Below are 24527 nucleotides of genomic sequence, written 5' to 3'. Positions count from 1 at the left end.
GATTATACAACAAAAGATCAAACAGAAAATACAAGTGGAGGCAACGAAGCATGATATTGAACAAGATACTTTCTTTCTGTATCCTTTTTTTTTTTTGCCGCCTTTGCAACGCTCACTTGTCAATCAAAAAGTAACCCACAAGAACATTGAAATAAAAATGAAAATACTCCATGCCGGCTGACAAATTACCATCAAAAATGAAAATAAAAAAAATTACATAATAATTGTATAGTCTGTCACAAGCATTTCGCTACACTCGCAATAATATCCGCTAACCATGTGTATGTGCCTAATAAAATGCGATTTGATTTTGAACATTTTAACACGTCAACCAGTGTAGACCCGGGGTGTGCAAACAGTCAACGGCACTAAAAAGTTTATAGAAATATGATAAGTTAACATTTGACAAATCATGGACTATTCTGTAGTTCCATACCAATGCGCGGGACATTAAAACTCTCCAGATGACAGCGCCTCTCTCCAATCAGAGCCGTGGCCTAACTAGTTTCAGCAACATGTAGACCAATAACAACGGCATGTGGGCGTGGGTTCAAAGGAGAGGTGCTTTTTTTGAGTTTAGTAAATGACTGCAGCAAGAAATACAGTGGTGGTCTGACGTGAGAGCGCTGGGCTATGAGAGGCAATGGAAGAAGAGGCTAGTCACATCCCGATTTCACTCATTTTAACATTATTGCGAGGAATCTAAATGCAAGAAGACGAAAACGAGTTGTGAGTCCCGAACTTGACCGGACAATGGAAGTAGCTCTCTGCAGCAGTTCCAACTCGCCCCTTGGAGTCAACTACCGAGACACAGAGAGTACCTGCAGAAAAACATCAGTCAGCACCTTAGGGGTAACTACAACTACGTGTGGCTTGAAAGCAACACCTCTGTTTTTGGGATGCATATAAGAGAAAGCGTAAAGAAAAAAAACACTGACTACGTATGTATATATTTCGTGTAACAACTGTGGAATTCCGCTACTGTTCTAGACGTAAAGGGTATACAACCACGTAGTTAAACATCTCCTGAGATTGAGACATTCATTGAGACGCAGAGCACATACATTCTCACATTTATCACTGAAGGAGGCAATATTCAAATTCACAAATTCCCCTTGTAACAAAACCCTAATTGCCGCCTAGGATCGCAAAGAATAAACGTCGGAAATATCTGTGATATCGTAGCCTAACGTGCTGTACCCTGAAAGCAACAATAACCTGAGCTGAGTGAAATCCCGCAAAACCGGGTCTGCTGCTGTCCGTGGTCCTGAAAAAGAATACTCATTATTTTATTTATCCGAATCAGTAACGGCGGTCTAAGGAACACGGTTTCATGGCCTGGGCGGTTATGAAAATCTTGTGGTTTTCTTGTGACTCTGGAATCTGAAGAAAAAAAAGCAACAGAAGAATTGCTTACCTTGGAGGTCCGATATCATTCAAGGAATTGGAATTCTACTCCTATTGGTGCTCCTGGAGCTGTAGGTAGCCCGAATGAGACCGGCAAAAATGTATCGAATAAACGCTCTCGGGATCTATTTGTGGGAAACAATAGTATTTTTCAGGTAAGGAACATTATTCATTGACTTTATATTCTTAATGTGTTAAATACCATTTTATTGATATCTTGTGGGCTGTAGCGTGGTCAGAATGTATCCTACCATAGCTTAGCATGCATGGACAAAAGTCTGAATAGAAATAAATCAACTCAGCCAATTGATTAGGTTTAATCACACGATTATCAAAGTTGGGTTCGCTTTATTATATATTTATGTAGTCCTAATCATTCCTCTATTGTCAGCGAGTTGCATTAAGTCACACACTACATGACATTAAGATGTGTGTGAGAGAGACAGCGGGTGCTAACAGCGAACACTAGCGGTCATCAAACGCTAAACGTTGTAAACTCTGATGAGGCATATGTTATCAACAGGCAAGTCATAGTAAAGGAACTGAGTACACTCTCACACACATATCCAGGAAGTTTTGTTGTTGTTGGTGTGTAGGCCTATCCATCACCTACTCACTGAGAAGAGAAATGTCTTGTGTCTGTCTTCATTTCTCTCATGGGGCCAGCCCACTATATGTAAAAGTCTTAGGCTAATAGTCTTCAACTATTGTCAATGAAATGGACAAATCATGTTTTTTTAGAACGTGTATATTTAACAGAATATAAACTGTAAATATGCTGGATGATGACTGTTTTGTTTTCTCCCAGTAACCACACAGTATATCCGTCCTGACCAGTTGGAATATTCTAGTTTTGACATGATTGTCTTTGTATGAATGTAACGACTACTATCAAGCTCGTGATCCTCATACATGAAGTGTATTATTCTCTGTAAATGTGAACAAGGATATCTCCAATGTTCACATTGGAGGGGAGGCAGGTATTCTGTTCAGAGAACAGCTTCTCTCCCATTGGTCCAAACATGGCTCTTTGTCTGTGTATGGTGTTGTGCATTGCATGCCTAATCAACATTACGTTCTACATTATAGAATCAAATGAATCATCAGAGTTCTTTTTTAGACTACTTTACATTCTATATTCTATTCTGTAGTCCATTGGAATCCAGGTACATTCCTTGCAGACAGACAGTGTTTATTTAGCATTCTGGCCAGCGTGTTTAGCTAATGAAGTAGAATCAGGATTTTGCAGCCTCAGCTCTCACTGCTGAACTCTGCAGTTCTGCTTAATTGATATCTCTTTCCCAGTCTCAACCTAGACCTCCAGACCTCATTTCAAATGCAGACCTATTACCTATTACTTATTACCTATTATTTATTACCTATTACTTATTACCAAGCATTGATTACTTTGTCAATGTCAAAACAGCCTGATGAATGCACATTATATACATCACTGTATATACAAACATATTCATTAATATAAATTGCACATTTCTTTCTGAATTTCTATTAATGTTAGGGTTAGTTTGTGGAAAAGTTTGTGGTCATAAGCACATCCTTAAAAACATAGGTGCTGGGCTAATACAGAATACTAGTATAGAAGAAGAAGGCCCGCATACTGTTAATGCTCCCAATTCACTGCTTTATTGACAACGTTTAGATTCGAAACGGATCTTCGTCAGGTCGTCAGGGTTAGTTTGTGGCCCATGTGAAAAGTTGCACGCGCGTTTAATGAACGACTATCAGATAAAGTATGCATTTGACACAGCAAGTGAAAACATGTAATTACCTAATCAAAGTCTATGTCAGTCTATGTTAATTAGCAAAACATCTGGGAATACTAGAGCTTGTTCAATCAAAATGTCCTATCATTTTGCCACCAACCATGTAAACAGTGGGAGGAAATTTAGCATTTCAATCATTCAAAACGCATTCTATTGCACAGTATATTACACAGGAAATACACTGCATAGCGCACACTAAACAGGATATGCACTGTATAGCCCTTATTAAACAGGATATACACCGTATAGCCCTTATTAAACAGGATATACACTGTATAGCCCTTATTAAACAGGATATACACTGTATAGCCCTTATTAAACAGGATATACACCGTATAGCCCTTATTAAACAGGATATACACTGTATAGCCCTTATTAAACAGGATATACACCGTATAGCCCTTATTAAACAGGATATACACCGTATAGCCCTTATTAAACAGGATATACACCGTATAGCCCTTATTAAACAGGATATACACCGTATAGCCCTTATTAAACAGGATATACACTGTATAGCCCTTATTAAACAGGATATACACCGTATAGCCCACACTAAACAGGATATACACCGTATAGCCCTTATTAAACAGGATATACACTGTATAGCCCTTATTAAACAGGATATGCACTGTATAGCCCTTATTAAACAGGATATACACCGTATAGCCCACACTAAACAGGATATACACCGTATAGCCCTTATTAAACAGGATATACACTGTATAGCCCTTATTAAACAGGATATACACTGTATAGCCCTTATTAAACAGGATATACACTGTATAGCCCTTATTAAACAGGATATACACCGTATAGCCCTTATTAAACAGGATATACACTGTATAGCCCTTATTAAACAGGATATACACTGTATAGCCCTTATTAAACAGGATATACACTGTATAGCCCTTATTAAACAGGATATACACCGTATAGCCCACACTAAACAGGATATACACTGTATAGCCCTTATTAAACAGGATATACACTGTATAGCCCTTATTAAACAGGATATACACCGTATAGCCCTTATTAAACAGGATATACACCGTATAGCCCTTATTAAACAGGATATACACCGTATAGCCCTTATTAAATAGGATATACACCGTATAGCCCTTATTAAACAGGATATACACCGTATAGCCCTTATTAAACAGGATATACACCGTATAGCCCTTATTAAACAGGATATACACCGTATAGCCCTTATTAAACAGGATATACACCGTATAGCCCTTATTAAACAGGATATACACTGTATAGCCCTTATTAAACAGGATATACATTGCTTTCTGCAACGTAGCACACCAATGTGTGGAAGTGAACATGTGGCCCTAATCCACTAACAAGAATCCCAGACCATCACTGGAGAATATGTACGCAGAAAATGTGTCCACACATCGTCTCTCGAGAATAAATATTCACTGATTTAAATTCAATTAAAGGCCTAACACTAAAATTAGTACCTCACATTTGTGCAGAAAAATGCTAGTCTCAACAGTATAGAATGTTGTTGTATGGTGTTTTTACATTTTTGTAATATTATCTTGTATTTTATGCCATCTTTGACACCATGACACGTATGTTTGGGACTTATTACTCTCAGTTGAATAGTTAAATCAACCAAATACATGCACAGTTTTCCATAGCAAAATTGGAATATGGAATAATCTATTTAGGAAAAAATGTGTTGAATTGACTCCTATGGATTTTTCTATTTCATACAATGCTTTCTAAATTGAACTGGAAAATCTAAAGCTAATTTATAATTTACTTGCTGATTATTTCATGTATTCCCCCCAGTATCACCTGGCCTATAGGCTCATGAATAGGGTTGCAAATGGTGGGTATATTGCTGGAAACTTTCAAAGTTTACCAGTAAACGACTGGAATTTTGGTATCATTCAAGGATTTTATGTAATCTAGCACAAGACATATTGTGGCCCTTTTTGGGTACTTCAGATTATCACAGGTGTCTGTAATTATCTCTGGCCCTCTGTGTGGCCTTATTACATGTAAAATATATGGAAAAATAAAATAAAGAGAGTGACAAAGCTGTAAAACATTATCCTAAATATAAACCACCAATTTAGTAAATACCATATCCTTTATATTTTTTAACACCATTTTATTTATGTTACTATGTTGCTGTATATTTGTTGTCAATGTTTTGGCATCAAACTCATGGCAGTTGTGAAAAACGTCAATAGTAGGAAGAGTTGCAGAGTTAATTGAAAATAATGCTATTGTTGATTAGACACTTTTTTCATTAATTAGGCTATCTTCTCTTGAACTATGTGGTCCATCCACTAGAAACATATTGACAGTATGGACACAGATATATAAAATGAGTAATATATATTAATATATTTTTCAAAGCTATTCAAGTATAAATTACCAAAGATTTTCTGTTAATTACCAAAATTACTAAAGATTCCTGTAACTTCTAGTAGCTTTGCAACCCTACTCATGAAACATAACCTTGAGTTGGCCTTGAACAGCAGAAAGCAGTGACACTGCTTGCATGCACAGACACCACAGCACCAGTTGTATTCAATCACCAATATAGAATTAGTCCTTTAAATCCTAATTTAATCCCAGATTTGAACCCCATGTCTTCATTAAATCGTATTTACACACACCATGCTGTTTAGCAAGCCATGTCATGTTCATTGTGATAGTGATGGTGATGGCTGTCACTTGTTTTCAGGTCAGATAGGCTGTACTACATGTATTGTCAGAACAGATGGGTGGGAAAGCTGGATATATTTAGTTATAAATGTATAAACCTCTAATAAAAAACTATTCACTAGCTCAGTGGAGTTCACCATCCCTTACAATCACACATTTTAAACAGGTTTATTTCCAAAGCTTGATGTATGATAATACATTATTGATCAACATAGACAAAGACAGATAGCACTATAAATAACATAGCTTTTTTTATCAATGGCCTCACCTCTCTTTCTACTCAGTCACGGAGAAAGAAATGGAGGAATTCGTAGCTCTGAATTCACTGAAATCTTTCAATCACCAACTGTGTTCTATTGTCCACACAATAATACCAGTTCCAATGCATGTCCAATATGTTGTTCTATACAGCATGCTGTACTGTACTGCATGCTAACATTGTACGGAGCATTAATTCATGTCATGTTTCACTTCTTGATCTTTAAAAAAAAAAGTTCAGCTCAACACAATAACACTCCTAAAGACAAATGCATGACCTTATGCTGCACACGTTCGTCATTCGTTTTGTGTAATGTTTTATTTATTTATTTATGTTTATGATGATTCTTGGTTTATTAACAGACATTACGTTAACAGTTTGAAAAGGAGAACAGAACGGCCCGCCCTCCTCCTATCTGTGCCAGGGACTGGGAGGGGATGAAGGCTTTGGTAGGACTTTGATTTCTCAGAAAAGCCAGGATGAGATCAATTAGGATTGTGGTCTTCAGAGGCTTTATTAAGAACATAATGAGGTACACTTAGCGCTAATGATTAGTGCTCCACATTAAAGTATGCAGAGCTCAGAGACTGTTTGCATATTATTCTCTCTGGTGCTGGGTGTCAGCTGTTTTTTACTGCTGCCTCAGCACTGGCCACACGGACCAAGTCTCTCCACAGTTGGCCGTGGCCTGGCCAAGCAAGCATTGATCAGAAATAATTATAAAAGTAAATCTAAACTTTGATCATGCAAAACCCAGGAACAAGTCACTCGGGACGGGAGAAGCCCAGACGGAGGGAAGGAATTCATAGATGATCTTGTTGATACCCCCATGGGTGTAGAATCCTGATTCCTGCAGGTTTTGAGTGGGATTGACTTCTAGGCCTATTGATGATATGATTTAGTGTTTTAGGGGTCTATCCTACATTCATAGATTATTTTTCAAACCCAAGGGCCCCGATGATGTAAGGAGAAAGAGTGTGTTGGTCCCAGATTTTCTTGGTGCTAATTCCTGTGCTTTTGTGTAGGATTAACCTCCATAGATGTTGTGATTTAGTGTGGTAGCGATGCTACACATTCCTCATCGATTATTTTCCCTCTATTATACCAAACCCCACAATAATGTAAGGAGAAAGAGTGTGCCGGTACCCTAATTTCACACTGTCAAACAGATTCCTGCGTGGCCCACTGCATGGGCCCATTCTAGCTGTCTAAGGCAATCATCTCTGTAGAGGACACTGTCTAATCTCTCTATGACTAATCTGATTGTGTCATCAGTTCGAGGGTGTTTGTTCAATGCTAAATTTAAACGCTTTTTAACATAGTGTTAGATTATGGTATTGTCTGTATTGTGTGTGTCCTAACAATAGTTTATTTGCAGCGCTTGATCCCTAGTACTAACCTCATGGTCACAGCCGACTATTGCATTTTAGGTGATTATGATAGGATTCCACCGTGTTGTGCGGTAATTAACTGGTATTAGAATAATCCTTGATACACTGCATTTTCTGCTGAAAGAAAATTCCATGCAAAACATTCTAGAATTCAAAGTTCAAGAATTCTAAAAGTTCTAGAATTCTAATAGTATTCGAAGAATTCTAGAATTCTAGGCTATAGATTCTAGACTTGTCTGTCTTGGTATGGATTGATATTGATGGTTAGTATAGAAGTGTAACTCTTAGGAACATTCCATCAATGAACCATAATGCCAGCATCAATGGAAGAGACAGAGTGATTTGTCAGACTTGACAGAAACTGTTTGGTCTGCAGATAGGTTCAGGGTATCAGAGTTCTAGGGCCACCAGGGCTTCAGGGTATCAGTTAACCCACCAGGGCTTCAGGGTATCAGTTAACCCACCAGGGCTTCAGGGTATCAGTTAACCCACCAGGGCTTCAGGGTATCAGTTAACCCACCAGGGCTGCTTTTGGCCGTCACAATCGTCACTTAATGTTGAAAATTACACCTGAAACACTGATAGTGTTGACAGTTATCAACACTGTCCAGTCATCAGTGTGAATATAGAATAAACTTATTTGGCAGTGATTAGGACAACATACCGTATGTGCCTTTCCAATGGCACATTTCCAAAAAACAACACAGCAGCAAAACCGCAAACAAAAGCGTAAATGATAGCGAGGAACCATTGAAAATCTAGAAATGCATCCAAAATGGTACAGTATTAGCTCCTATATACTGCTCTTATATAGTGGACTACTGGTCAAAAGCAGTAGTATAACATTGTAGTATACTATATAGCCTTCACGTGCCATTTCAATGAGTGAGTTCTATGAAGCCTGATGCATAGAGAGTAGAGAGAGTAGTGCTTGGCTGACCCTAGCAGCAGCCTCTGGGGTAGTTGGTGCCTGTCCATGTGACAGTAAAGCAGCAGTACAGCCTGGCCAGTGACCTGGCAGTTAGGGTGGCCCACGCACACACAGACTGGTAGCAGTATGGAGAGACAGCAACTTTCCTCATTTACAGTACTTCAGTGTTCTGTGTCCGTCCTTGTGTGATGTGTATTCTGTTTAGTCTACTGATGGGGGCAGTTGGTTAATATGTTAGTCTACTGATGGGGGGCAGTTGGTTAATATGTTAGTCTACTGATGGGGCAGTTGGTTAATATGTTAGTCTACTGATGGGGCATTTGGTTAATATGTTAGTCTACTGATGGGGGCAGTTGGTTAATATGTTAGTCTACTGATGGGGCAGTTGGTTAATATGTTAGTCTACTGATGGGGGCAGTTGGTTAATATGTTAGTCTACTGATGGGGGCAGTTGGTTAATATGTTAGTCTACTGATGGGGGCAGTTGGTTAATCTGTTAGTCTACTGATGGGGGCAGTTGGTTAATATGTTAGTCTACTGATGGGGCAGTTGGTTAATATGTTAGTCTACTGATGGGGCAGTTGGTTAATATGTTAGTCTACTGATGGGGCAGTTGGTTAATATGTTAGTCTACTGATGGGGCAGTTGGTTAATATGTTAGTCTACTGATGGGAGCAGTTGGTTAATATGTTAGTCTACTGATGGGAGCAGTTGGTTAATATGTTAGTCTACTGATGGGGGCAGTTGGTTAATATGTTAGTCTACTGATGGGGGCAGTTGGTTAATATGTTAGTCTACTGATGGGGCAGTTGGTTAATATGTTAGTCTACTGATGGGGCAGGTTGGTTAATATGTTAGTCTACTGATGGGAGCAGTTGGTTAATATGTTAGTCTACTGATGGGGGCAGTTGGTTAATATGTTAGTCTACTGATGGGGGCAGTGGTTAATATGTTAGTCTACTGATGGGGCAGTTGGTTAATATGTTAGTCTACTGATGGGGCAGTTGGTTAATATGTTAGTCTACTGATGGGGGCAGTTGGTTAATATGTTAGTCTACTGATGGGGGCAGTTGGTTAATATGTTAGTCTACTGATGGGGACAGTTGGTTAATATGTTTGTCTACTGATGGGGGCAGTTGGTTAATATGTTAGTCTACTGATGGGGGCAGTTGGTTAATATGTTAGTCTACTGATGGGGGCAGTTGGTTAATATGTTAGTCTACTGATGGGGGCAGTTGGTTAATATGTTAGTCTACTGATGGGGGCAGTTGGTTAATATGTTAGACTACTGATGGGAGCAGTTGGTTAATATGTTAGACTACTGATGGGAGCAGTTGGTTAATATGTTAGACTACTGATGGGGCAGTTGGTTAATATGTTAGACTACTGATGGGGGCAGTTGGTTAATATGTTGGTCTACTCATGGGGGCAGTTGGTTAATATGTTAGTCTACTGATGGGGGCAGTTGGTTAATATGTTAGTCTACTGATGGGGGCAGTTGGTTAATATGTTAGACTACTGATGGGAGCAGTTGGTTAATATGTTAGACTACTGATGGGGGCAGTTGGTTAATATGTTGGTCTACTGATGGGGGCAGTTGGTTAATATGTTAGTCTACTGATGGGGGCAGTTGGTTAATATGTTAGTCTACTGATGGGGGCAGTTGGTTAATATGTTAGTCTACTGATGGGGGCAGTTGGTTAATATGTTAGTCTAGTGATTGGGGCAGTTGGTTAATATGTTAGTCTACTGATGGGGGCAGTTGGTTAATATGTTAGTCTACTGATGGGGGCAGTTGGTTAATACGTTAGTCTACTGATGGGGCAGTTGGTTAATATGTTAGACTACTGATGGGGGCAGTTGGTTAATATGTTAGTCTACTGATGGGGGCAGTTGGTTAATATGTTAGTCTACTGATGGGGCAGTTGGTTAATATGTTAGTCTACTGATGGGGGCAGTTGGTTAATATGTTAGTCTACTGATGGGGCAGTTGGTTAATATGTTAGTCTACTGATGGGGCAGTTGGTTAATATGTTAGTCTACTGATGGGGCAGTTGGTTAATATGTTAGTCTACTGATGGGGGCAGTTGGTTAATCTGTTAGTCTACTGATGGGGGCAGTTGGTTAATATGTTAGTCTACTGATGGGGCAGTTGGTTAATATGTTAGTCTACTGATGGGGGCAGTTGGTTAATATGTTAGTCTACTGATGGGGGCAGTTGGTTAATATGTTAGTCTACTGATGGGGGCAGTTGGTTAATATGTTAGTCTACTGATTGGGGCAGTTGGTTTATATGTTAGTCTACTGATGGGGGCAGTTGGTTAATCTGTTAGTCTACTGATGGGGGCAGTTGGTTAATATGTTAGTCTACTGATGGGGCAGTTGGTTAATATGTTAGTCTACTGATGGGGCATTTGGTTAATATGTTAGTCTACTGATGGGGGCAGTTGGTTAATATGTTAGTCTACTGATGGGGCAGTTGGTTAATATGTTAGTCTACTGATGGGGCAGTTGGTTAATATGTTAGTCTACTGATGGGGGCAGTTGGTTAATATGTTTGTCTACTGATGGGGGCAGTTGGTTAATATGTTAGTCTACTGATGGGGCAGTTGCTTAATCTGTTAGTCTACTGATGGGGCAGTTGGTTAATATGTTAGTCTACTGATGGGGCAGTTGGTTAATATGTTAGTCTACTGATGGGGGCAGTTGGTTAACATGTTAGTCTACTGATGGGGGCAGTTGGTTAATATGTTAGTCTACTGATGGGGCAGTTGGTTAATATGTTAGTCTACTGATGGGGCAGTTGGTTAATATGTTAGTCTACTGATGGGAGCAGTTGGTTAATATGTTAGTCTACTGATGGGGGCAGTTGGTTAATATGTTAGTCTACTAATGGGGGCAGTTGGTTAATATGTTAGTCTACTGATGTGGCAGTTGGTTAATATGTTAGTCTAATGATGGGGCAGTTGGTTAATATGTTAGTCTACTGATTGGGGCAGTTGGTTAATATGTTAGTCTACTGATGGGGGCAGTTGGTTAATATGTTAGTCTACTGATGGGGACAGTTGGTTAATATGTTAGTCTACTGATGGGGGCAGTTGGTTAATATGTTAGTCTACTGATGGGGGCAGTTGGTTAATATGTTAGTCTACTGATGGGGGCAGTTGGTTAATATGTTAGTCTACTGATGGGGGCAGTTGGTTAATATGTTAGTCTACTGATGGGGGCAGTTGGTTAATATGTTAGACTACTGATGGGAGCAGTTGGTTAATATGTTAGACTACTGATGGGGGCAGTTGGTTAATATGTTAGACTACTGATGGGGGCAGTTGATTAATATGTTAGACTACTGATGGGGGCAGTTGATTAATATGTTGGTCTACTGATGGGGGCAGTTGGTTAATATGTTAGTCTACTGATGGGGGCAGTTGGTTAATATGTTAGTCTACTGATGGGGGCAGTTGGTTAATATGCTAGACTACTGATGGAAGCAGTTGGTTAATATGTTAGTCTACTGATGGGGGCAGTTGGTTAATATGTTAGTCTACTGATTGGGGCAGTTGGTTAATATGTTGGTCTACTGATGGGGGCAGTTGGTTAATATGTTAGTCTACTGATGGGGGCAGTTGGTTAATATGTTGGTCTACTGATGGGGGCAGTTGGTTAATATGTTAGTCTACTGATGGGGGCAGTTGGTTAATATGTTAATCTACTGATTGGGGCAGTTGGTTAATATGTTAGTCTACTGATGGGGGCAGTTGGTTAATATGTTGGTCTACTGATGGGGCAGTTGGTTAATATGTTAGTCTACTGATGGGGGCAGTTGGTTAATATGTTAGTCTACTGATGGGGGCAGTTGGTTAATATGTTAGTCTACTGATTGGGGCAGTTGGTTAATAGTTAGTCTACTGATGGGGGCAGTTGGTTAATATGTTAGTCTACTGATGGGGGCAGTTGGTTAATATGTTAGACTACTGATGGGGGCAGTTGGTTAATATGTTAGACTACTGATGGGGGCAGTTGGTTAATATGTTAGTCTACTGATGGGGGCAGTTGGTTAATATGTTAGTCTACTGATGGGGGCAGTTGGTTAATATGTTAGTCTACTGATGGAGCAGTTGGTTAATATGTTAGTCTACTGATGGGGCAGTTGGTTTATATGTTAGTCTACTGATTGGGGCAGTTGGTTAATATGTTAGTCTACTGATGGGGGCAGTTGGTTAATATGTTAGTCTACTGATGGGGGCAGTTGGTTAATATGTTAGTCTACTGATGGGGCAGTTGGTTAATATGTTAGTCTACTGATGGGGGCAGTTGGTTAATATGTTAGTCTACTGATTGGGGCAGTTGGTTAATATGTTAGTCTACTGATGGGGCAGTTGTTATATGTTAGTCTCTGATTGGGGCAGTTGGTTATATGATAGTCTACTGATGGGGGCAGTTGGTTAATATGTTAGTCTACTGATGGGGCAGTTGGTTAATATGTTAGTCTACTGATGGGGGGCAGTTGGTTAATATGTTAGTCTACTGATGGGGGCAGTTGGTTTATATGTTAGTCTACTGATGGGGCAGTTGGTTAATATGTTAGTCTACTGATGGGGGCAGTTGGTTAATATGTTAGTCTACTGATGGGGGCAGTTGGTTAATATGTTAGTCTACTGATGGGGGCAGTTGGTTAATATGTTAGTCTACTGATGGGGACAGTTGGTTAATATGTTAGTCTACTGATGGGGCAGTTGGTTAATATGTTAGTCTACTGACGGGGGCAGTTGTTTAATATGTTAGTCTTCTGATGGGGGCAGTTGGTTAATATGTTAGTCTACTGATGGGGCAGTTGGTTAATATGTTAGTCTACTGATGGGGTCAGTTGGTTAATATGTTAGTCTACTGATGGGGACAGTTGGTTAATATGTTAGTCTGCTGATGGGGGGCAGTTGGTTAATATGTTAGTCTACTGATGGGGCAGTTGGTTAATATGTTAGTCTACTGATGGGGACAGTTGGTTAATATGTTAGTCTACTGATGGGGGCAGTTGGTTAATATGTTGGTCTACTGATAGGGGCAGTTGGTTAATATGTTAGTCTACTGATGGGGCAGTTGGTTAATATGTTAGTCTACTGATGGGGGCAGTTGGTTAATATGTTAGTCTACTGATGGGGCAGTTGGTTTATATGTTAGTCTACTGATGGGGGCAGTTGGTTAATATGTTAGTCTACTGATGGGGGCAGTTGGTTAATATGTTAGTCTACTGATGGGGCAGTTGGTTAATATGTTAGTCTACTGATGGGGCAGTTGGTTAATATGTTAGTCTACTGATGGGGGCAGTTGGTTTATATGTTAGTCTACTGATGGGGCAGTTGGTTAAATAGGTTAGTCTACTGAATGGGGGCAGTTGGTTAATATGTTAGTCTACTGATGGGGCAGTGGTTAATATGTTAGTCTACTGATGGGGCAGTTGGTTAATATGTTAGTCTACTGATGGGGCAGTTGGTTAATATGTTAGTCTACTGATGGGGGCAGTTGGTTAATATGTTGGTCTACTGATGGGGGCAGTTGGTTAATATGTTAGTCTACTGATGGGGCAGTTGGTTAATATGTTAGTCTACTGATGGGGGCAGTTGGTTAATATGTTGGTCTACTGATGGGGCAGTTGGTTAATATGTTAGTCTACTGATTGGGCAGTTGGTTAATATGTTAGTCTACTGACGGGGGCAGTTGTTTAATATGTTAGTCTACTGATGGGGGCAGTTGGTTAATATGTTAGTCTACTGATGGGGGCAGTTGGTTAATATGTTAGTCTACTGATGGGGCAGTATGTTTATATGTTATTCTACTGATGGGGGCAGTTGGTTAATATGTTAGTCTACTGATGGGGGCAATTGGTTAATATGTTAGTCTACTGATGGGGTCAGTTGGTTAATATGTTAGTCTACTGATGGGGGCAGTTGGTTAATATGTTGTCTACTGATGGGGCAGTTGGTTAATATGTTAGTCTACTGATGGGGCAGTTGGTTAATATGTTAGTCTACTGATGGGCAGTGTGGTTAATATGTTTAGTCTACTGATGGGGCAGTTGGTTAATATGTTAGTCTACTGATGGGGGCAGTTGGTTAATATGTTAGTCTACTGATGGGGGCAGTTGGTTAATATGTTAGTCTACTGATGGGGGCAGTTGGTTAATATGTTAGTCTACTGATGGGGCAGTTGGTTAATATGTTTAGTCTACTGATGGGGGCAGTGGTTAATATGTTAGTCTACTGATGGGGGCAGTTGGTTAATATGTTAGTCTACTGATGGGGCAGTTGGTTAATATGTTAGTCTACTGATGGGGCAGTTGGTTTATATGTTAGTCTACTGATGGAGGCAGTTGGTTAATATGTTTGTCTACTGATGGGGCAGTTGGTTAATATGTTTGTCTACTGATGGGGCAGTTGGTTAATATGTTAGTCTACTGATTGGGGCAGTTGGTTAATATGTTGGTCTACTGATGGGGGCAGTTGGTTAATATGTTAGTCTACTGATGGGGCAGTTGGTTAATATGTTAGTCTACTGACGGGGGCAGTTGTTTAATATGTTAGTCTACTGATGGGGGCAGTTGGTTAATATGTTAGTCTACTGATGGGGGCAGTTGGTTAATATGTTAGTCTACTGATGGGGCAGTTGGTTAATATGTTAGTCTACTGATGGGGGCAGTTGGTTAATATGTTGGTCTACTGATGGGGGCAGTTGGTTAATATGTTAGTCTACTGATGGGGCAGTTGGTTAATATGTTAGTCTACTGACGGTGGCAGTTGTTTAATATGTTAGTCTTCTGATGGGGGCAGTTGGTTAATATGTTAGTCTACTGATGGGGGCAGTTGGTTAATATGTTAGTCTACTGATGGGGCAGTTGGTTAATATGTTAGTCTACTGATGGGGACAGTTGGTTAATATGTTAGTCTGCTGATGGGGGCAGTTGGTTAATATGTTAGTCTACTGATGGGGCAGTTGGTTAATATGTTAGTCTACTGATGTGGACAGTTGGTTAATATGTTAGTCTACTGATGGGGGCAGTTGGTTAATATGTTGGTCTACTGATAGGGGCAGTTGGTTAATATGTTAGTCTACTGATGGGGGCAGTTGGTTAATATGTTTGTCTACTGATGGGGCAGTTGGTTAATATGTTAGTCTACTGATGGGGGCAGTTGGTTAATATGTTAGTCTACTGATGGGGGCAGTTGGTTAATATGTTAGTCTACTGATGGGGGCAGTTGGTTAATATGTTAGTCTACTGATGGGGGCAGTTGGTTAATATGTTAGTCTACTGATGGGGGCAGTTGCTTAATCTGTTAGTCTACTGATGGGGCAGTTGGTTAATATGTTAGTCTACTGATGGGGCAGTTGGTTAATATGTTAGTCTACTGATGGGGGCAGTTGGTTAATATGTTAGTCTACTGATGGGGGCAGTTGGTTAATATGTTAGTCTACTGATGGGGGCAGTTGGTTAATATGTTAGTCTACTGATGGGGCAGTTGGTTAATATGTTAGTCTACTGATGGGAGCAGTTGGTTAATATGTTAGTCTACTGATGGGGAGCAGTTGGTTAATATGTTAGTCTACTGATGGGGGGCAGTTGGTTAATATGTTAGTCTACTGATTGTGGCAGTTGGTTAATATGTTAGTCTACTGATGGGGCAGTTGGTTAATATGTTAGTCTACTGATTGGGGCAGTTGGTTAATATGTTAGTCTACTGATGGGGCAGTTGGTTAATATGTTAGTCTACTGATGGGGACAGTTGGTTAATATGTTAGTCTACTGATGGGGAGCAGTTGGTTAATATGTTAGTCTACTGATGGGGCATTGGTTAATATGTTAGGTCCTACTGAAGGGGGGCAGTTGGTTAATATGTTAGTCTACTGATGGGGGCAGTTGGTTAATTGTTAAGTCTACTGATTGGGAGGGGCAGTTGGTTAATATGTTAGACTACTGATGGGAAGCAGTTTGGTTAATATGTTAGACTACTGATGGGGGGCAGTTGGTCTAATGTATAGACTATGATGGGGGCCGTTGATTAATATGTTAGACTACTGGATTGGGGGCAGTTGATTAATGATGTTGTTCTACTGATGGGGCAGTTTGGTAATATGTTAGTATACTGATGGGGGCAGTTGGTTAATATGTTAGTCTCCTGATTGGGGGGCAGTGGTTAATATGCTAGACCTACTGGGAAGCAGTTGGTTAATATGTTAGTCTACTGATGGGGGCAGTTGGTTAATATGTTAGTCTACTGATGGGGGCAGTTGGTTAAGTATGTTGTCCTACTGATGGGGGCAGTTTGGTTACCATATGTTAGTCTACCTGATGGGGGGCAGTTGGTTAATATGTTAGTCTACTGATGGGGCAGTTGGTTAATATGTTAGTCTACTGATGGGGGCGTGGTTAAATTAGATACTGATGGGGCAGTTGGTTAATATGTAGTCTACTGGGGGGCAGTGGTTAATATGTTAGTCTACTGATGGGGCAGTTGGTTAATATGTTGGTCTACTGATGGGGGCAGTGGTTAATATGTTAGTCTACTGATGGGGGCAGTTGGTTAATATGTTAGTCTACTGATGGGCAGTTGGTTAATATGTTAGTCTACTGATGGGGGCAGTTGGTTAATATGTTAGTCTACTGATGGGGGCAGTTGGTTAATATGTTAGTCTACTGATGGGGGCAGTTGGTTAATATGTTAGTCTACTGATGGGGGCAGTTGGTTAATATGTTAGTCTACTGATGGGCAGTTGGTTAATATGTTAGTCTACTGATGGGGCAGTTGGTTAATATGTTAGTCTACTGATGGGGCAGTTGGTTAATATGTTAGTCTACTGATGGGGCAGTTGGTTAATATGTTAGTCTACTGATGGGGGCAGTTGGTTAATATGTTAGTCTACTGATGGGGGCAGTTGGTTAATATGTTAGTCTACTGATGGGGCAGTTGGTTAATATGTTAGTCTACTGATGGGGCAGTTGGTTAATATGTTAGTCTACTGATTGGGGCAGTTGGTAATATGTTAGTCTACTGATGGGGCAGTTGGTTAATATGTTAGTTACTGATTGGGGCAGTTGGTAATATGTTAGTCTACTGATGGGGCAGTTGGTTAATATGTTAGTCTACTGATGGGGGCAGTTGGTTAATATGTTAGTCTACTGATGGGGGCAGTTGGTTAATATGTTAGTCTACTGATGGGGCAGTTGGTTAATATGTTAGTCTACTGATGGGGCAGTTGGTTAATATGTTAGTCTACTATGATGGGGCAGTTGGTTATATGTTAGTCTACTGATGGGGCAGTTGGTTAATATGTTAGTCTACTGATGGGGGCAGTTGGTTAATATGTTAGTCTACTGATGGGGGCAGTTGGTTAATAGTTAGTCTACTGATGGGGCAGTTGGTTAATATGTTAGTCTACTGATGGGGCAGTGTTTAATATGTTAGTCTCTGATGGGGGCAGTTGGTTAATATGTTAGTCTACTGATGGGGCAGTTGGTTAATATGTTAGTCTACTGAGGGGCAGTTGGTTAATATGTTAGTCTACTGATGGGGCAGTTGGTTAATATGTTAGTCTACTGATGGGGGCAGTTGGTTAATATGTTAGTCTACTGATGGGGCAGTTGGTTAATATGTTAGTCTACTGATGGGGCAGTTGGTTAATATGTTAGTCTACTGATGGGGGCAGTTGGTTAATATGTTGTTATCTACTGATGGGGGCAGTTGGTTAATTTGTTTCTACTGATGGGGCAGTTGGTTAATATGTTAGTCTACTGATGGGGCAGTTGGTTAATATGTTAGTCTACTGATGGGCAGTTGGTTATATGTTAGTCTACTGATGGGGCAGTTGGTTAATATGTTAGTCTACTGATGGGGGCAGTTGGTTAATATGTTAGTCTACTGGGGGCAGTTGGTTAATATGTTAGTCTACTGATGGGGCAGTTGGTTAATATGTTAGTCTACTGATGGGGGCAGTTGGTTAATATGTTAGTCTACTGATGGGGCAGTTGGTTAATATGTTAGTCTACTGATGGGGGCAGTTGGTTAATATGTTAGTCTACTGATGGGGGTAGTTGGTTAATATGTTAGTCTACTGATGGGGCAGTTGGTTATATGTTAGTCTACTGATGGGGCAGTTGGTTATATGTTAGTCTACTGATGGGGGCAGTTGGTTAATATGTTAGTCTACTGAGGGGGCAGTGGTTAATATGTTAGTCTACTGATGGGCAGTTGGTTAATATGTTAGTCTACTGATGGGGCAGTTGGTTAATATGTTAGTCTACTGATGGGGCAGTTGGTTAATATGTTAGTCTACTGATGGGCAGTTGGTTAATATGTTAGTCTACTGAGGGGCAGTTGGTTAATATGTTAGTCTACTGAGGGCAGTTGGTTAATATGTTAGTCTACTGATGGGGGCAGTTGGTTAATATGTTAGTCTACTGATGGGGCAGTATGTTTATATGTTAGTCTACTGATGGGGGCAGTTGGTTAATATGTTAGTCTACTGATGGGGCAGTTGGTTAATATGTTAGTCTACTGATGGGGCAGTTGGTTAATATGTTAGTCTACTGATGGGGCAGTTGGTTAATATGTTAGTCTACTGATGGGGCAGTTGGTTAATATGTTAGTCTACTGATGGGGCAGTTGGTTAATATGTTAGTCTACTGATGGGGCAGTTGGTTAATATGTTAGTCTACTGATGGGGCAGTTGTTTAATATGTTAGTCTACTGATGGGGCAGTTGGTTAATATGTTAGTCTACTGATGGGGGCGGTGGTTAATATGTGAGTCTACTGATGGGGCAGTTGGTAATATGTTAGTCTACTGATGGGGCAGTTGGTTAATATGTTAGTCTACTGATGGGGCAGTTGGTTAATATGTTAGTCTACTGATGGGGCAGTTGGTTAATATGTTAGTCTACTGATGGGGCAGTTGGTTAATATGTTAGTCTACTGACGGGGGCAGTTGTTTAATATGTTAGTCTACTGATGGGGGCAGTTGGTTAATATGTTAGTCTACTGATGGGGCAGTTGGTTAATATGTTAGTCTACTGATGGGGCAGTTGGTTAATATGTTAGTCTACTGATGGGGGCAGTTGGTTAATATGTTAGTCTACTGATGGGGCAGTTGGTTAATATGTTAGTCTACTCTACTGATGGGGCAGTTGGTTTTTAATGTTAGTCTACTGACGGGGGCAGTTGTTTAATATGTTAGTCTTCTGATGGGGGCAGTTGGTTAATATGTTAGTCTACTGATGGGGGCAGTTGGTTAATATGTTAGTCTACTGATGGGGCAGTTGGTTAATATGTTAGTCTACTGATGGGGGCAGTTGGTTAATATGTTAGTCTACTGATGGGGGCAGTTGGTTAATAGTTAGTCTACTGATGGGGCAGTTGGTTAATATGTTAGTCTACTGATGGGGCAGTTGGTTAATATGTTAGTCTACTGATGGGGCAGTTGGTTAATATGTTAGTCTACTGATGGGGGCAGTTGGTTAATATGTTAGTCTACTGATGGGGCAGTTGGTTATATGTTAGTCTACTGATGGGGGCAGTTGGTTATATGTCGTCTACTGATGGGGCAGTTGGTTTATATGTTAGTCTACTGATGGGGCAGTTGGTTAATATGTTAGTCTACTGATGGGGCAGTTGGTTAATATGTTAGTCTACTGATGGGGCAGTTGGTTAATATGTTAGTCTACTGAGGGGGCAGTTGGTTAATATGTTAGTCTACTGATGGGGCAGTTGGTTAATATGTTAGTCTACTGATGGGCAGTTGGTTAATATGTTAGTCTACTGACGGGGGCAGTTGGTTAATATGTTAGTCTACTGATGGGGGCAGTTGGTTAATATGTTAGTCTACTGATGGGGCAGTTGGTTAATATGTTAGTCTACTGATGGGGCAGTTGGTTAATATGTTAGTCTACTGATGGGCAGTTGGTTAATATGTTAGTCTACTGATGGGGGCAGTTGGTTAATATGTTAGTCTACTGATGGGGCAGTTGGTTAATATGTTAGTCTACTGATGGGGCAGTGGTTAATATGTTAGTCTACTGATGGGGCAGTTGGTTAATATGTTAGTCTACTGATGGGGGCAGTTGGTTAATATGTTAGTCTACTGATGGGGCAGTTGGTTAATATGTTAGTCTACTGATGGGGCAGTTGGTTAATATGTTAGTCTACGGGGGCAGTTGGTTATAGTTAGTCTACTGATGGGGCATTGGGCAGTGGTTAATATGTTAGTCTACTGATGGGGGCAGTTGGTTAATATGTTAGTCTACTGATGGGGCAGTTGGTTAATATGTTAGTCTACTGATGGGGCAGTTGGTTAATATGTTAGTCTACTGATGGGGGCAGTTGGTTTAATATGTTAGTCTACTGATGGGGCAGTTGGTTAATATGTTAGTCTACTGATGGGGGCAGTTGGTTAATATGTTAGTCTACTGATGGGGGCAGTTGGTTAATATGTTAGTCTACTGATGGGGCAGTTGGTTAATATGTTAGTCTACTGATGGGGCAGTTGGTTAATATGTTAGTCTACTGATGGGGGCAGTTGGTTAATAGTTGTCTACTGATGGGGCAGTTGGTTAATATGTTAGTCTACTGATGGGGCAGTTGGTTAATATGTTAGTCTACTGATGGGGGCAGTTGGTTAATATGTTAGTCTACTGATGGGGCAGTTGTTAATATGTTAGTCTACTGATGGGGCAGTGGTTAATATGTTAGTCTACTGATGGGGCAGTTGGTTAATATGTTAGTCTACTGATGGGGCAGTTGGTTAATATGTTAGTCTACTGATGGGGCGTTGGTTAATATGTTAGTCTACTGATGGGGCAGTTGGTTTATATGTTAGTCTACTGATGGGGGCAGTTGGTTAATATGTTAGTCTACTGATGGGGCATGGTTAATATGTTAGTCTACTGATGGGGCAGTTGGTTAATATGTTAGTCTACTGATGGGGGCAGTTGGTTAATATGTTTGTCTACTGATGGGGCAGTTGGTTAATATGTTAGTCTACTGATGGGGCAGTTGGTTAATATGTTAGTCTACTGATGGGGCAGTTGGTTAATATGTTAGTCTACTGATGGGGCAGTTGGTTAATATGTTAGTCTACTGATGGGGCAGTTGGTTAATATGTTAGTCTACTGATGGGGGCAGTTGGTTAATATGTTAGTCTACTGATGGGGGCAGTTGGTTAATATGTTAGTCTACTGATGGGGCAGTTGGTTAATATGTTAGTCTACTGATGGGGGCAGTTGGTTAATATGTTAGTCTATGATGGGGCAGTTGGTTAATAGTTAGTCTACTGATGGGCAGTTGGTTAATATGTTAGTCTACTGATGGGGCAGTTGGTTAATATGTTAGTCTACTGATGGGGGCAGTTGGTTAATATGTTTGTCTACTGATGGGGCAGTTGGTTAATATGGTTGTCTACTGATGGGGCAGTTGGTTAATATGTTAGTCTACTGATGGGGGCAGTTGGTTAATATGTTGTCTACTGATGGGGGCAGTTGGTTAATGTTAGTCTACTGATGGGGGCAGTTGGTTAATATGTTAGTCTACTGATGGGCAGTTGTTAATATGTTAGTCTACTGATGGGGCAGTTGGTTAATATGTTAGTCTACTGATGGGGGCAGTTGGTTAATATGTTAGTCTACTGATGGGGGCAGTTGGTTAATATGTTAGTCTACTGATGGGGCAGTTGGTTAATATGTTGGTCTACTGATGGGGGCAGTTGGTTAATATGTTAGTCTACTGATGGGGGCAGTTGGTTAATATGTTAGTCTACTGAGGGGCAGTTGGTTAATATGTTAGTCTACTGATGGGGGCAGTTGGTTAATAGTTAGTCTACGGATGGGGCAGTTGGTTAATATGTAGTCTACTGATGGGGCAGTTGGTTAATATGTTAGTCTACTGATGGGGGCAGTTGGTTAATATGTTAGTCTACTGATGGGGCAGTTGGTTAATATGTTAGTCTACTGATTGGGGCAGTTGGTTAATATGTTAGTCTACTGATGGGGCAGTTGGTTAATATGTTAGTCTACTGATGGGGGCAGTTGGTTAATATGTTAGTCTACTGATGGGGGCAGTTGGTTAATATGTTAGTCTACTGATGGGGCAGTTGGTTAATATGTGTAGTACTACTGATGGGGGCAGTTGGTTCATATGTTAGTCTACTGATGGGGCGTGGTAAATGTTAGATTACTGATGGGGCAGGTGGTTAATCTGTCTAGTCTACTGGGGCAGTTGGTTAATATGTTAGTCTACTGATTGGGGGCAGTTGGTTAATATGTTAGTCTACTGATGGGGCAGTTGGTTAATATGTTAGTCTACGATGGGGCAGTTGGTTAATATGTTAGTCTACTGATGGGGGAGTTGGTTAAATGTTAGTCTACTGATGGGGCAGTTGGTTAATATGTTAGTCTACTGATGGGGGCAGTTGGTTAATGTTAGTCTACTGATGGGGCAGTGGTTAATATGTTAGTCTACTGATGGGGCCAGTTGGTTAATATGTTAGTCTATGATGGGGGCAGTTGGTTAATATGTTAGTCTACGATGGGGGCAGTTGGTTAATATGTAGTTACTGATGGGCAGTGGTTAAGTGTTAGTCTACTGATGGGGCAGTTGGTTAATATGTTAGTTACTGATGGGGCAGTTGGTTAATATGTTAGTCTACTGATGGGGCAGTTGGTTAATATGTTAGTCTACTGATGGGGGCAGTTGGTTAATATGTTAGTCTACTGATGGGGGCAGTTGGTTATATGTTAGTCTACTGATGGGGGCAGTTGGTTAATATGTTAGTCTACTGATGGGGCAGTTGGTTAATATGTTAGTCTACTGATGGGGCAGTTGGTTAATATGTTAGTCTACTGATGGGGCAGTTGGTTAATATGTTGGTCTACTGAGGGGCAGTTGGTTTATATGTTAGTCTACTGATGGGGCAGTTGGTTAATATGTTAGTCTACTGATGGGGCAGTTGGTTAATATGTTAGTCTACTGATGGGGGCAGTTGGTTAATATGTTAGTCTACTGATGGGGCAGTTGGTTAATATGTTAGTCTACTGATGGGGCAGTTGGTTAATATGTTAGTCTACTGATGGGGCAGTTGGTTAATATGTTGGTCTACTGATGGGGCAGTTGGTTAATATGTTAGTCTACTGATGGGGCAGTTGGTTAATATGTTAGTCTACTGATGGGGGCAGTTGGTTAATATGTTGGTCTACTGATGGGGCAGTTGGTTAATATGTTAGTCTACTGATTGGGCAGTTGGTTAATATGTTAGTCTACTGACGGGGGCAGTTGTTTAATATGTTAGTCTACTGATGGGGGCAGTTGGTTAATATGTTAGTCTACTGATGGGGGCAGTTGGTTAATATGTTAGTCTACTGATGGGGCAGTATGTTTATATGTTATTCTACTGATGGGGGCAGTTGGTTAATATGTTAGTCTACTGATGGGGGCAATTGGTTAATATGTTAGTCTACTGATGGGGTCAGTTGGTTAATATGTTAGTCTACTGATGGGGGCAGTTGGTTAATATGTTTGTCTACTGATGGGGCAGTTGGTTAATATGTTAGTCTACTGATGGGGCAGTTGGTTAATATGTTAGTCTACTGATGGGGCAGTTGGTTAATATGTTAGTCTACTGATGGGTCAGTTGGTTAATATGTTAGTCTACTGATGGGGACAGTTGGTTAATATGTTAGTCTGCTGATGGGGGCAGTTGGTTAATATGTTAGTCTACTGATGGGGCAGTTGGTTAATATGTTAGTCTACTGATGGGGCAGTTGGTTAATATGTTAGTCTACTGATGGGGGCAGTTGGTTAATATGTTGGTCTACTGATAGGGGGCAGTTGGTTAATATGTTAGTCTACTGATGGGGCAGTTGGTTAATATGTTAGTCTACTGATGGGGGCAGTTGGTTAATATGTTAGTCTACTGATGGGCAGTATGTTTATATGTTAGTCTACTGATGGGGGCAGTTGGTTAATATGTTAGTCTACTGATGGGGGGCAGTTGGTTAATATGTTAGTCTACTGATGGGGCAGTT

General features: G+C 40.4%; 1 protein-coding gene across 2 annotated transcripts in view; it reads left to right on the top strand.

Moving 5' to 3' along the window:
* Positions 1 to 465: 465 nt before the first annotated feature.
* The window catches only part of LOC115205723 (glycine receptor subunit alphaZ1), a 119839-nt gene continuing 95777 nt past the window's right edge, over positions 466 to 24527 (top strand). For both annotated transcript variants that reach the window (XM_029771992.1, XM_029771991.1), the window contains exon 1: positions 466 to 1562. In XM_029771992.1, the coding sequence (XP_029627852.1) occupies positions 1492 to 1562 (71 nt within the window). In that variant the 5' untranslated portion in view covers positions 466 to 1491. The remainder of the gene's footprint in view (positions 1563 to 24527) is intronic.

The sequence above is a fragment of the Salmo trutta genome, chromosome 13 (assembly GCF_901001165.1).
Source record: "Salmo trutta chromosome 13, fSalTru1.1, whole genome shotgun sequence".
Classification (NCBI taxonomy): Eukaryota; Metazoa; Chordata; class Actinopteri; order Salmoniformes; family Salmonidae; genus Salmo; species Salmo trutta.
This window is presented reverse-complemented; position numbering and strand designations above follow the sequence as displayed.